This window comes from Suricata suricatta, chromosome 1, assembly GCF_006229205.1.
Source record: "Suricata suricatta isolate VVHF042 chromosome 1, meerkat_22Aug2017_6uvM2_HiC, whole genome shotgun sequence".
Lineage (NCBI taxonomy): Eukaryota > Metazoa > Chordata > Mammalia > Carnivora > Herpestidae > Suricata > Suricata suricatta.
Genome location: NC_043700.1, coordinates 177,346,134 through 177,359,789, shown reverse-complemented (window position 1 = coordinate 177,359,789; position 13,656 = coordinate 177,346,134). Strand labels below are relative to the sequence as shown.

Genomic DNA, 13,656 nt, shown 5'->3' with positions numbered 1-13,656 from the left:
CAGATGATCTTAAAAGGAGAGACTAGTATGAAATTGACAAATCAGAGTGTGATCATTTAAAGCTTTTGACTTTGGCAGGTAGAAACTCTCCTTACCCAGAGGGGTAGATTGTGAAATTGATGAAATGCAGGGTTTCATCATTTGTAATCCCTTTCTACCAGCTCTGATCATCTAAGATAGAAGGGTCCATCAATTTTAAGTGCTCCTCAAAGACACATGCTTTTCTCTCTCGGGTTTGTGTACGATGCGGTTTCTCTGCCTTCTGTGGTATGTTTCACCAGTGAAACACACAACAAGGAAAGAACAGGTCTGCAGAAGCACTGCTGGGTGCGTTAAGTACCCTCACAGAGCCAAGAGTAAAAATAAATCTTGCGAATTTTCCTCTGGGTATATTATATCGAGTAAATATATTATCATTAGACATTCCGACCTAGCTGAGATTGTCCTGGGAAGTTGGGGGAGTTGGACTGCTTCTAAATTCGGCAAATTGGCTCTCCTTATGGAGGTCACCAACAGCAAGGCGTACCAAAGTACATTCATTTTCTTTTCCTCCCTCCCTCCCTTTTATTCATTCATTATTTATAGAATTCCCACGATGTACCAGGACACCTAACACCCATTTGATCAATTACTATGCAGTAAAAGTGAATGGAATATTGTTTGTGATATAATTCAGGGACAAGCCAGAAACAAAGAAAGTCCTGTGTAATTAAAATCCACAGAGAACACAGCTACACGTGGCCACACAACGCTAAATGAAAACCCGTGTGTGGGACTTGTACCTCCACTATTTGCTTCAATGTAGTTTTAATGAAACACATCTAAACCCCAAATTGTAAAACTCAATAAAAATGCTTTTCATTTTCCTTGCTGCAATAAAACACACATTTTCTGAAGACAGATCACATGTTTGCCAAAAATCTTGATATACAGCTTGCCTGATGAAATGCCCAGTCTCAAGGCTGGCTTTTCCATTAGGTCCAAGAGGCACAGAGCCAAAGGCACAAAATACTTTCAGGAGGTCTCCAGAAATGTTTTCATGTCTTTAAAATTGGGAGCATAAAAATGAACTTTCAGATCAAAGAAAATGTTCTAATATGTATTAATATATTCATCTTTTTACCACTGTAGCCACAAAATATAATTTTGATATTTTTTGTATGGAGAACGGGGTCAAAAGGGCAAAAGTGTCTAGGCCCATGAAAGTCATTCCATGTCCCTTCCTAGTCTGAATTTCTTTCAAAATAACAGAAAAACAATACCAATACCTGCCCCACCCCAAAAATAACTTCTAATCAGGTGATTCTGAAAAGCAGACCATTCTGAGTATGCTAATCTAACAACAAAAGTCTTAAATGCTTACAGAATATAACATACCTTCAGGGCCAAACTTGAAAATGTATTTGAAACGTTGCACTTGAAGCTCAGTTGCTTATCCAGGTTTCCATCTGGATCCCGCCTCCCATACTCCGAGAGGCCCGTCCGGTCGGAGGCTGCTACCTTCTGGAACACGGTACATGTCATCCCAGTGAAGCCAGCAGCTTTGATGACATAAGCTTCCAGAGCAATATTGGGCGAATACTTCAAAAGTCAAAGAGGAATTATGAAAGATTTATAGCATGAGGGAAAAGCACTTTCAAAGAGTTTTCAAACACAAAACACTGTACATAAGCTAGAGGCAAAGGGCTCAGGTTCTTACATAATGAAGACACTGTGTACGTACCTGGCACATAAAAAAAAAAAAAAGGACCCTGGAAACCAAAGGATATCCTAGTCTGGGAGGAGACAAACTAAGAAACAGGATTCCTGGGATGGAGCCCACATCGGGCTCCACACTATCAGGGTGGGGCCTGCTTGGGAGTCTCTCTCTTCCTCTTTCTCTGTCCCTCCCCTGCTCTTGCTCCAAAATAAATAAACTTTTTTAAAAAAATTAAAATAATAAATATAATAGAGATGCCTGGGTGGTTTAGTCAGTTAAGTATCTGACTTCAGCTCAGATCATGATCTTACAGTTTGTGAGTTTGAGCCCCGTCTTGGGCTCTGTGCTGACAGCTCAGAGCCTGAAGCCTCCTTCGGATTCTGTGTCTCCTTCCCTCTCTCTGCCCTTCCCCCACCTGCGTTCTGTCTGTCTCTCTCTCAAAAATAAAAAGCATTAAAAAATTAAAAAATAAATAAGTAAAATAAATGGAGGGCAAATACCTACTATGTATCTATTATATCCTTGAGTTCTCCAAAGAACCAATGAAGCTTAGAGAAAGGAAGAAGTTCTTTGAGTTGAGTAGTAAGGCTCAGACGGGGAATTTAAAATAGATCTAAATGACCAGGGAAGACCCAATGTGGCCATCAAAAATGGCGAGTCAGTTTCCAGTAAGCTCACGTGTCTGAGAGAGAAATTACCCTGAACCATGTTGGCAAGTCAGTAGCTACAGTAGCCCTCTGTTTTATTTATTATTCAAGAAAGTAATCCTAAACTTTATTGGGCAAAAGGAACAAAGAAATAGTATCGTCAAAAAGATCCCATCAACCTTTGGAAAAATAGTAACCTTGAGCTGCATAAAATCATTGGAGGAAGTAGAGAATATTCTATGAACCCACTTAAAATAATTAGGCAATGAGACCCATGGACCAGAGATCAGAGTGTGAGTAATAAGGGAGTGACACAGTATTTATCTCATTTACCACATATGTAGAAAAAGTCTGCAGTATACCAAGAAATTTAGAACAGTTCAATTTAGCAGAAATAAAATTTAATACTATTTGACTGATTACTAAATATAAATACTCATTATTCCAAGAGTGAGACTGACTGGAAATGTCAATAGTGCACAAAGGTTAGAGGGCCTCCTGGTTGTTGTGGGCTTTCTTCTTTTTTAATGTTTGTTTATTTTTGAGAGAGACAGAGTGTAAGTGGGGGAGGGGCAGAGAGAGGGAAGGAGGGAGGCGCAGGCTCCAGGCTCTGAGCTGTCAGCACAGAGCCCAATGCGGGGCTCAAACGCACAAGGTGCGAGACCATGACCTGAGCCCAAGTCGGATGCTTAACTGACTGAGCCGCCCAGGTGCTCCCCAGTTCTCTTCTGAAATCGGAACCTGGGCAAACAATCAGACACTCTCTGAAAACAGCCTTCAGGGCCCAGAACACAGGATTAGCGGGAGGGGCGGTGGTCATGTGACAGCACAGCCATCCCACAGGGCGCTTATTTGTCTTTCAGATTAAATGGTGATAACCACTCACAATGCAAATTATTTAAATTTAAAGTATTTTCCAGTTACCGAGAAAACAGATTGCTCAAAAGCAAAATGAGCTTTTAACATGTTAGAGAACCGGAAATTCTATAATAATCAGCAGGAACAGAAAATACTGTATCATGAGGGGAATAAAAAAACACTATCTTTTACAAGTTCAAGTTGTTTTCAATGAATTTCTTTTCTTAGAATTCCAGGACAATGTTACACTTACTGTTGAATAAACATGAGCTCCATTTGCTAATCGGTATGTGGCGATGCGCTGCAGACACTGGACGATTCTACTGCAGGCCCTGGCCTCCCTCTGTGCCAGCCACAGAACACGCTCGTCGGCCAACATGATGTTACTTGCAATGTCGACCATCACGTCACCGAGCTGGCAGGTGTGCAGGAGAGAAGAGAAAGACCATTACAACCAGTAGCGGCTGTTTTACATAATCAAAAGCACAATGAGACACCAGGATTGGCCTTCAGTCTACATGTTCACATGAAAACCCAATAGGGACTTGATTTTTTTCTCACTGAAACATTTTCAGATATGAACAGCACATTCAGTTATAACCAGTTTGTAACATTTAGCTCAGGGGCACCTGGGTGCCTCAGTTGGTTAAAGCGTCTGACTTCAGCTGAGGTTATGATTTTGTAGTTCATGAGTTCGAGCCATTGGGCTCCGTGCTGAAAGCTCAGAGCCTAGAGCCTGCTTTGGATTCTGTGGCTCCCTGTCTCCTTCTCTACCCTTCCCCTGCTCACACACTGTCTCTCTCTTAAAAAAAAAAAAGACGCATTTAGTTCAAAACAATGTACTTAAATAACTACCAGCTCAGTGCTAAAGAATGACATGTAGTTCTCAATTTCACAAGGGAGAAAAAAGGCAATTAAGTTAATCAAGGAGAAGGGAAAGATACCACATGATTCCCAGAACAAGAAGATCTCAACTCTTTGGAAAAGCACTTATAGAGACCTCTTTTTGTGTGTTAACTCAGTACTATTATTAAGAAATACACAGGGGCGCCTGGGTGGCTCAGTCGGTTGAGCCTCCGACTTCGGCTCGGGTGAGATCTCACGTTTGTGGGTTCGAGCCCCGTGTCAGGCTCTGTGCTGGCGGCTGGCTTAGAGCCCGGAGCCTGCTTCGGATCCTGTGTCTCCCCCTCTCTCCGCCCCTCCCCCTCTCATGCTCTGTCTCTTTCTGTATCAAAAATAAATAAAAACATTAAAAAAAAAGAAATACACACAGCTACCTCGTTAGTATCCTGTCATGTCGAAAACCCTAGGGAGGCCCAGCTATCGTGAGTTCCCCACGTATGCCAGGCCACTGGATGGATGGGCCTTTGCGCATGCAGTTCCACGACCTCGAATGAACCTCTTCCATTCCTCCCAGCTCAATGAATGCTTTAAGATCTGGTGCCATGAAATAAATGGATCCTAAGAGGTACTTTTCCACTTGTACTTGTTTTGTTTCATTTACCGAATTCCATTTATTAAGTTCAGTCCAGGACTTACAGATGTAAACGTGTGTCATGCAATGCCACCAAAAATGTCCATTAACTATTGTCGACAGTGACTTGTATGTCCCACGTCAGAGAATACAATGAACAAATAGCCCTGGCTAATGAGATATACTGGTGTTGAGGGGGTTTGCTATCAAGCAGAATGTTCGTGAGAGGGAGATCTATGGCAGAAAGAACTACAAAACATTGCAGGATCACAGGATTTGCAAGCTGGCTGGTCCTCTCATCAAGGAACAAGCAGCAAAGGCGTGAAGCCCCAAAGCCAAGCGAGAAAGCGAAGGCTGTTTTAGCAAACGTCTTTTGATCAACCCTGTTCTGCATTCAATACTCTTCCCAAGATGTACAATTATGAGGCTGAGGTGGGAAAATGTTCAGTCCAACCGTAGTGCACTACACCAAGGAGACAAGCCTGTGGAAATCCACCAGACCCCAGCGCTGGAACGCAAAGAGGCGAAGCAAGTAAGTGAGTACAGGGATGAGGAACAGGACTTCAGATCCGGACCTCTAGCTGAGCTGGCCACTTACCCTCTGATGCCTTCCTTTATTTGTAAAAGGCAGATTGTAACAATCCTGTCTTTTCTGAATGTTGTGAAGATTAAGTTCCTATGATAAACACAAGGCTCCTAAAACCATGCCTGGTCAGCTGTCCTCACTATGTTATTTTATCGCTCCTTTATTAGTTTAACATTTCAATTCCAGTGAAGGCCCCTCTTTGAAGATGGCTCTAAAAGTGTTAAAGAGGGATGGCGCATTTATGTCCAAAACTATGTAAGAACTCCTCTAACCCAATAGCAAAAAACAATCCAACTAAAAATTAGGAAGAGGATGTGAATAGACATTTTTCCAAAGAAGACATATGGATGACAAACAGATACACATAAAAGTGCTCAACATCGCTCGTCATCAAGGAAATGCGAATCAAAGCCGCAGTGAGATGTCACCTCGCACCCATGAAAATAGCTAACAAGGAGACCACCGACGAGAATGGGGAGATGAGGGAAGCCCGTGCACTGCTAGTGGAAATGTAATTGGTACAGCCACTCACTTCTAGAAAACAGTACGGAGGTTTCTCAAAGAATTAAAACTAGAATCTGGCAAGTCCACTTTATCCGAAGAAAATGAAAATGCTAACTCATAAGGTTCTTGCACCCCGATGCTCACTGTAACATTATCTGCAGTACTCAAGACACGGAAAAACTCGAGTGTACACTGATGGATGAATGGATCAAGAGAACATAGTGTCCACACACACAAACATGCGTGTGCACACACTCTCTGGAATTTACACAGCCATAATAAAAAAGAAGGCTGTCTTGCCGTTTGTAACAACATGGTTGGAACTTAACTTGAGGTATTAGGCAAAGTGAAATAGGTCAGACAGAGAAACACAAATACCGTAGGATCTCACTTATATATGGAATCTTAAAACAAACAAACAGAAACCACCAAGAGGACAGACTGGTCATTGCCAGAGGTGGGGGTAGGGAGTGGGCGAAACAAGGAAAGGAAACCAAAAGGTACAAACTTCCAGTTATAAATACTTTGTGGGGTATAAAGTACAGCATGGTGACTGTAGTTAATAATACACATTATCATTATTGCATATGTGAAAGTTACTAAAACAGTAGATATTTCTCATGACAAGAGAAAAAACTATAACTGTGGCTGTTGGATGTGAACTAGACTTATTTTGGTGATCACTTCACAATATATAAAAATACCAGATCATTATGTTGTGCATGTAAAAACAATACAATATTTCATGTCAATCACACCTCAACAAAAACAAAAACTTAAATTAGTTTAATTTAAATAGAGGTGCCTTTTTAAAGTCTGTGTTCAGTGGTGCGTGGGCGGCTCAGTCAGTTAAGCGTCTGATTTCAGCTCGTGCTCAACCTTTTTTTAATGTTTATTTATTTTTGAGAGAGACATAGAGCTTGAGCAGTGGAGGGGCAGAGACAAGGGGAGACACAGAATCTGAAGCAGGCTCCCGGCTCTGAGCTGTCAGCACAGAGCCCCACGTGGGGCTCGAACTCACAAACTGCGAGATCATGACATGAGCTGAAGTCAGACGCTTAACCAACTGAGCCACCCAGGCGCCCTAAGAAAAACTTATTTTAAGTCTGTGTTTGTATATAAATAGGACCAATGCATCCAGCATAAATGCCTCTCTCTATGCTCTTAAGTACTGCCCCCTCATCCAATTAAAAATACTTTATGGACTTCTTAATGCCTCTAACAAAGTATATCACAATCCTTTCCTTATTTTACTTCCAATGTAAACATCTTGAGGGCAGAGACAACACAATGTCTTACTTACATTTATGCCCTTATTCACTAGTAGAACTCCTGGTATAAAAGCCAACAGCTACACAGTTCCATTGACTCACTGACTAAATATTTATTGAGGACCAAGGTGAGCCAGACACGGTCTGGAGCAATGGAGATATGGCAGTAAGAGGAACATAAAGACCTACTAGGGGCTTATAATCTTTGAGGAAAATGCAAAACAAGGAAACACATTTCTAAAAAATGACTAAGTTGTAATAACTGCGAAGCTACCAGAGAGATATATAATGAAGAGAACAGAATTTCATCCACTCTATCTTAATGGACTCAGACATTCCCAAAGAGCACTTCCCCTACACCTCAGACACTAATAAGATCAACTGAGAATCAGAGAGGCCTAGAATCAACCTCAATGCAACCCAGAACCTATTCATTTTATACAGTTCGTGGAGTATTAGCATTAGTATTAGAATGTATATTCTATGCATTCCTAGTAACAAACAGGTACAGGGGGTGGGGAGCTGCATTCTAACAGAAGCTCCTATTTCTGAATTATAACGGGGGCCGTGGGGGTGGCATCTCGGTAGCTCAGCCAGTTAACTGTCAGACTCTTGATTTCGGCTCAGGTCATGATCTCACAGTTCACGAGATCGAGTCCTGCGCTGGACTCCACAGACAGCCCAGAGCCTGCTTGGGATTCTCTCTCTCCCTGCTTCTCCCCCTTCTCAAAATAAATAAATTTAAAGGGGGGGGGCACTGACTCTGATATGCCAATTACTGAACATGTCAATCAGCTATTTATACAGCAATTTGAATAGTGACTGCTAACTTTTGCCAGGAATTCAGGGAAGCAGGAATAAATTGGCTAAGTCTGCGTCTATTATTCTTACCTATCATAGATTTTAAAATATGCTCTATGGCTATCAAAGAAATTCCTACTGGCTGCAAACACCTAAAAGATAACATACAAGAAGACACAGACTCTAACGTACAACGGAAATAAATATATGAGGTATTTATAGATTAGATTTATATATTAGGTATTTATAGATTACCACTACAATTCGACTTATCTCATACTTTTTTTCAAGTTTTAAACACATGGACTTTATAAAGGTCCCACAGGAGATCTGACAGACACAGCAGCCCAACTGAAAAACTGTAATTATTGCATGATCAAAAAGCCACTGCTATGGCCCACCAGATAATGCCAGTAATGGAATTTAATGTGCTAATAACAGTAAAGGAAAGAAATATCTCTAAGAAGGTGTACAGCTAGCAAGAGTGATTGCTTTAGCTGAGAATAAGCTATCTTTCTCGTTACTTCATTCCAAATGGCTAAGAATCCAGGAAAGGGATTTGTTGCCAAAATAGCCCCCAATATTCCCCAGAGCAGGTAATCACAAAATGCTGTAAACTTCTGCAGCTCGGTTATAGAAGCAGTTCTGAATCTGTCACGGTGGCAAAGAAGGACACAAAAAGGGTAACAGCACATGAAAAATTACATTGGATTAAAAAAGCATTCCTAAAATCTGACACACCAAGATAGTCTGGCAACTGCAAGGAGCATTAGAAAGCACTGAATCTCTCCTTGACCTCATTTCTGGAAGGCCACTCCAGCCACAAAGGGGTCGGAAGGAATCACACACCTGCTCTCCCACCTGTCACACTGGATGGTTGAAGTTCAAATGAAAACACGTGGGAACGCACATTATCAAAGATAAAAAGGGTAAAGAAATGGAAATGCCACATTAATAACAAAGAAGGCATTAAATGTCATTTGTTTGAAGAATATTTCATGTTCTCAATATATGTGTTTGGAATTCTGATCAAAATGAGATCAAAACCATCCGTAAATTTCATGAATGTCTGATGTGTCAACATAGGAAACACACAAGATAACATGTAAACTAAACGTGGTATTTAATGGTAACGTAGGAGGGTAGTAGGGCAACAAACACAGAATATGTGTGTGCCTTCGAGCTAAACACTCCTGGGTTGAGACTTAAACTCTGTCACGTGCCAGTTAAATACCCATGAGTCAGTTACTGAGCCTGCCCAACACTGAGTTTCTTCACTTGTAAAATAGACCAAGAACCCTAGGAGAAGGGCTCAGAAAGTTTCACGCCATAGCACATTAATAAAACAAAAGTTATCTCCCATAAGCAACTCATGCCATTTTTGAGAAAAGCCAAAGGATTGAGCTCTCCCCACGCCAGTTTGCATTTTGGAGCACAAAGCAGCAGGGGGGACCCCTGTTAAACCTAAGAGCTAGAAAAGCAAGAATCACAGACTCATGTGTGGGGCAGGGCAGCGAGCTGGGCTGGGGCAGGGCAGCGAGCTGGGCAGGAGTTTGGGGATAGCTAAGATGGTGACAGTGGTACAGGAGAGACGTGCTGTCCAAACTTGAAGAGGTAATAATAACGGGAAAAACAGCAGCAGCTGGTATTAAGTTCAATGAGCCCTCATGATTTTCTCCTAGTTACAAATTACGTATGATACTGAGATCACACCTATCTCAAGGGTGTTACTGCCCTGCATACTTTCAATGAAGAGATTGCTCCACTGTGAAAGCCAAGGTTTAAAAGTGTATTTATGCCCCTCGTAACTAGCTTCAGTGTCCTGAGTGCCTCGGGACCCCACTGTAGGCTTCTCAGCTTGCTTAGTGAAGTGGTCAATAGTCAGTGCGAGTCTCATGGTGAAAATCACCAGGGCCTGTGGCAAAGAGGAAAGTTCTGGTTTTATTATGGAACAGCAGCAAAGAACACAATAGACAGGACAAGGATGACCAAGGGAGATCCAGGGAACCAGGTGAGAAGTGGGGGCGGGGGAGGCTGACAGTAACGCTGTGTGGAATAAATGTCCCATTTATTCTCCATTTGCTCACGAAAAGGATTTTAAATAGCTTAGCAAAATAAAAAAGGATTATTCTTTTAAATTAAAACAGCAAATTAAAAGTGGAAAACACATACATATAAGAAAAAGATACACAAATAAAAAATGTGCATCGGGGTGCCTGGGTGGCTCAGTTGGTTAAGCATCCTATTTCAGCTCAGGTCATGATCTCGCAGTCTGTAAGTTCAAGCCCTGCGTCCGGCTCTGTGCTGACAGCTCAGAGCCTGGAACCCGCTTCAGATCCTGGAACCCGCTTCAGATCCTGTGTCTCCCTCTCTCTCTGCCCTTCCCCTGCTCACGCTCTGTCTCTCTCTGTCTCTCAAAAATAAATAAACATTCAAAAAAAATTTTTTTAAATATGCATCAATGCACAGCTTCTATGACACGGGAAAAAATGGTGGGTTTCTAGGCAAGGTGATGAAGACAATGCCACAATTATCAACAGAAAGGAGAACACTTCCTCCAGGTCGACAAAGCTGCTTTTGTGACAAATTCTTGGCACACACAAGGAACACTGCTCAAGAGAGGCAGACTTTGACGGGCGGCCCTCAGCCATCCCTTCACGACAGACGGAGAAGCCTAGCCCCTCAGCCCCCCACTTCTCCTGAGGGAAGCACATTTTGGGTTTTTCTTCCTCATTCTAGAAACCTATGTGCATCTCCCATTCTGGGAGGATGGAGAGCTAGGTAGTCAGGATGATCCTCCTGCTAACAGCAAAAAATGCTGAGTGAAAACTCGTGAAAGAGAAAAAAAAAAGTACCACTGACCCGTCATACAATAAAGACTGTTCCAGAAGCCCACAGAGAAATAGCAGCAGGACTCCAAGAAGCTCCGAGGTTGAACCCTGATGGCCGTGGCTTGTGTTTTGATTTCTAGGCAGGGCTCAGGCCCCACCAACGCAGGCCTACTCGGAGATCACTGATAACATAAAACGGACACCTCCAGGGTCACGACGAACCAGCAAGCGAAATCCAAACTGTCCTGACCTTGGCACAAAGTAGGAGGTGAAAACTCTCCTCCCTGGCAATTTGTAAACACAGCTGATCACACAGGACTAAGGTCAGGCATCACGTTATTTCTGGGCTCTAAAACACCTCAAGCTGAGAACTAATTTCAAAGCGAACCCCTTACCTTGGTTCTCAACAGAAGCAAAAAATATCACACTTAATAAGGGTATATTAGACTATTCCTGTGTAGACACCTCATCATCAGTATTAATCAACAGTGTTATGGAGGTTCTCAATAATGGACCATCAGAAACGAGAAAAAAAAAGGATACAATTTAAATAGGAACAGAATAAACCAACTGTATTCACTGGTGATGTAAGTCAAGAAAATCCCGCATAACCAACTGCAAAATTACATGAATGAATTCCTTAAGGTAACCAGACACAAGGTGCACATTTTTAAAAACCATAATTAGGGAAAAGTGAACAAGGACTAGATATTTGATGATATTAAGGACTCGTGACATATAACCGTATCACAGTTCTATTTTATTTTTTGTAATGTTTATTTATCTTGAGAGAGAAAGAAAGAGAGAGAGAGAGACAGACTGTGCATGTGAGTGCGTGCAAGTGCAGGAGGGGCGTAGAGCCAGGGAGAGAGAAAACCCCAAGCAGGCTCCACCCCGTCAGCATGGAGCCCCACTGGGGGCTCACACTTATGAACTGTGGGATCGAGACCTGAGCCAAAATCAAGAGCTGGGCATTTAACCAACTGAGCCACCCAGGAACCCCTCATGGTTCTATTTTAAGTTCCTTTATTTCAGGAAGATTATGGATGAAGTAGGACATCTAGAATTTGCTATTTAATGTCCCAACACTGAAGAGGAAAACAAGAAAGAAAGAAGAAAATGATAAAGGAAAAGAAAGAGAAGAGTGTGGGAACGGGGAAAAAGGAAGTAAGTGGATAGATAGATGAAACAAGACTGGTCAATACGGAAAAATGGTGACGCCTGGTGAAAGGTAAAACACAGGCATTAGTGGTAACATTCTATCTCGTACACTTCTAGAATTTTCCAATAAAAAAAGTTTCTGGCAAGTTTTTAGGAAGTTAAGCCCAAAGTGTGTGTGTGTGTGTATTTTTTAAAGCAAGACAGGGACAGAAGATGACGATACTATAGTGGTTCTCAAAGCCTGTGCCGAAGACAGGACACCCCGTACCACCTTAGCAGGAATGCAAATTCTCAGGCCTCCCCATAGACACACTGACTCAGAAGCTCAGGGGGCAGGGCCACTGATCCATTTACCAAGCCTTCCAGGGGCACGGAGACTCACACTCAGGTTTCAGAAACAATGGAACAAAGCCAGGAGAGCCACCTCCGGAAAGCTTAACAGCGTAAAGTGTGACAAAAATCAAGGAAAAAAATCGTTAGCAATACTGAAAACAAAACTGACCGGTTAATACAGAAGTGGTTGTATTTTAAGATCAGTAAGTGAAAGAACTTTACATTTTTAAAGATCTGCCCGTAAAAATGTGCCAAACGAACTTTGTAGTAAACTAGCATTAGGGTGCATGACTCACTCAGATATTTAAAACCAGAGCACAGTAAAACATAAAAAATTTTAGATATATACATAGTTTTAAATATATAATTAACTATAATTTAAAACCAGAGCACAGTGAGAGGACTTATGCATACGTTCTCATCTTGTTTTCGTAAGAGACATCTATCATAAATTCGGAACAGACACTTAAATTGCCTGACGGACAACCTTCAGCTGTTTTAAAAAGACCCCACTAAAGGGGTGCCTCAATGACTCAGTCGGTTAAGCATCTGACTTCATTTCAGGTCATGACCTCACGGTTTGTGAGTTCGAGCCCCACATCAGGCTCTGTGCTCACAGTGCAGAGACCACTTGGGATCCTCTGTCTCAAAAATAAATAAACATTAAAAAAAAAAAAAGACCCCTCTCCCTCTCCCTCAAAAATAAATAAACATTAAAAAAAAAAAAAAAAAGACCCCACTAAACACACCATTTAGATCTGGCAGCTGAAAGCTTCTGGCACCACCTTAAGATCACAGAGCACCGGCTTGAGCTGCCTAGACTCAGTCACAGGTTATAAAAAGCAATTGCCTCGGGGCGCCTGGGTGGCTCAGTCTGTTGAGCTTCTGGCTTCAACTCAGGTCAGGGTCTCACGGTTCGTGGGTTCGAGCCCCACGTCGGGCTCTGTGCTGACGGCTAGCTCAGAGGCTGGAGCCTGCTTCAGATTCTGTGTCTCCCTCTCTCTGACCCTCCCCTGCTCGCGCTGTCTCTGTCTCTCAAAAATAAAATAAAAACCATAAAAAAAAAAATTTAAAAAGCAATTGCCTCTCAGTATTTTCCCTTATGAATTATTCATAACAGAGTAACTTTTTGGACATAATGCAAAAAATCAATTTAATTATTTGTCCAACTAAGCCATATGCATTTCAGGGTACCTTAGAATAATTTCATGGTAATTAACATAAAATGAAGCCCTTAAACATCATGATTTCTTTTTACTGTCCTAATAATGGTGACAGCTATGGCCTAGACTTTAACTTTCCAGAGAATCTGATAGGATGTCTATCATTGTAAGGACGCAGGTCTGACCCAAACTGACTCCATGACAGGCTTCAAGTTTCCCTCTGACCTTGGAGGCCTAGGTGTAGGTTTCTCAGAATCATTAGACAATAAAAGGGCACACACTGCCCAAGGCGGAGGGACCACCCTTGTAACACCCAATCAGGAAAGGC

General features: G+C 42.0%; 1 protein-coding gene across 1 annotated transcript in view; it reads right to left on the bottom strand.

Moving 5' to 3' along the window:
• ADGRA3 (adhesion G protein-coupled receptor A3) overlaps positions 1-13,656 on the bottom strand; it is a 142,474-nt gene that overhangs the window by 33,263 nt on the left and 95,555 nt on the right. Inside the window, exons 12-13 of the mRNA XM_029952283.1 lie at positions 3,458-3,619; positions 1,378-1,581 (exon numbers count right to left, since the gene is read on the bottom strand). Coding sequence (XP_029808143.1) covers positions 1,378-1,581; positions 3,458-3,619 — 366 coding nt within the window. The remainder of the gene's footprint in view (positions 1-1,377; positions 1,582-3,457; positions 3,620-13,656) is intronic.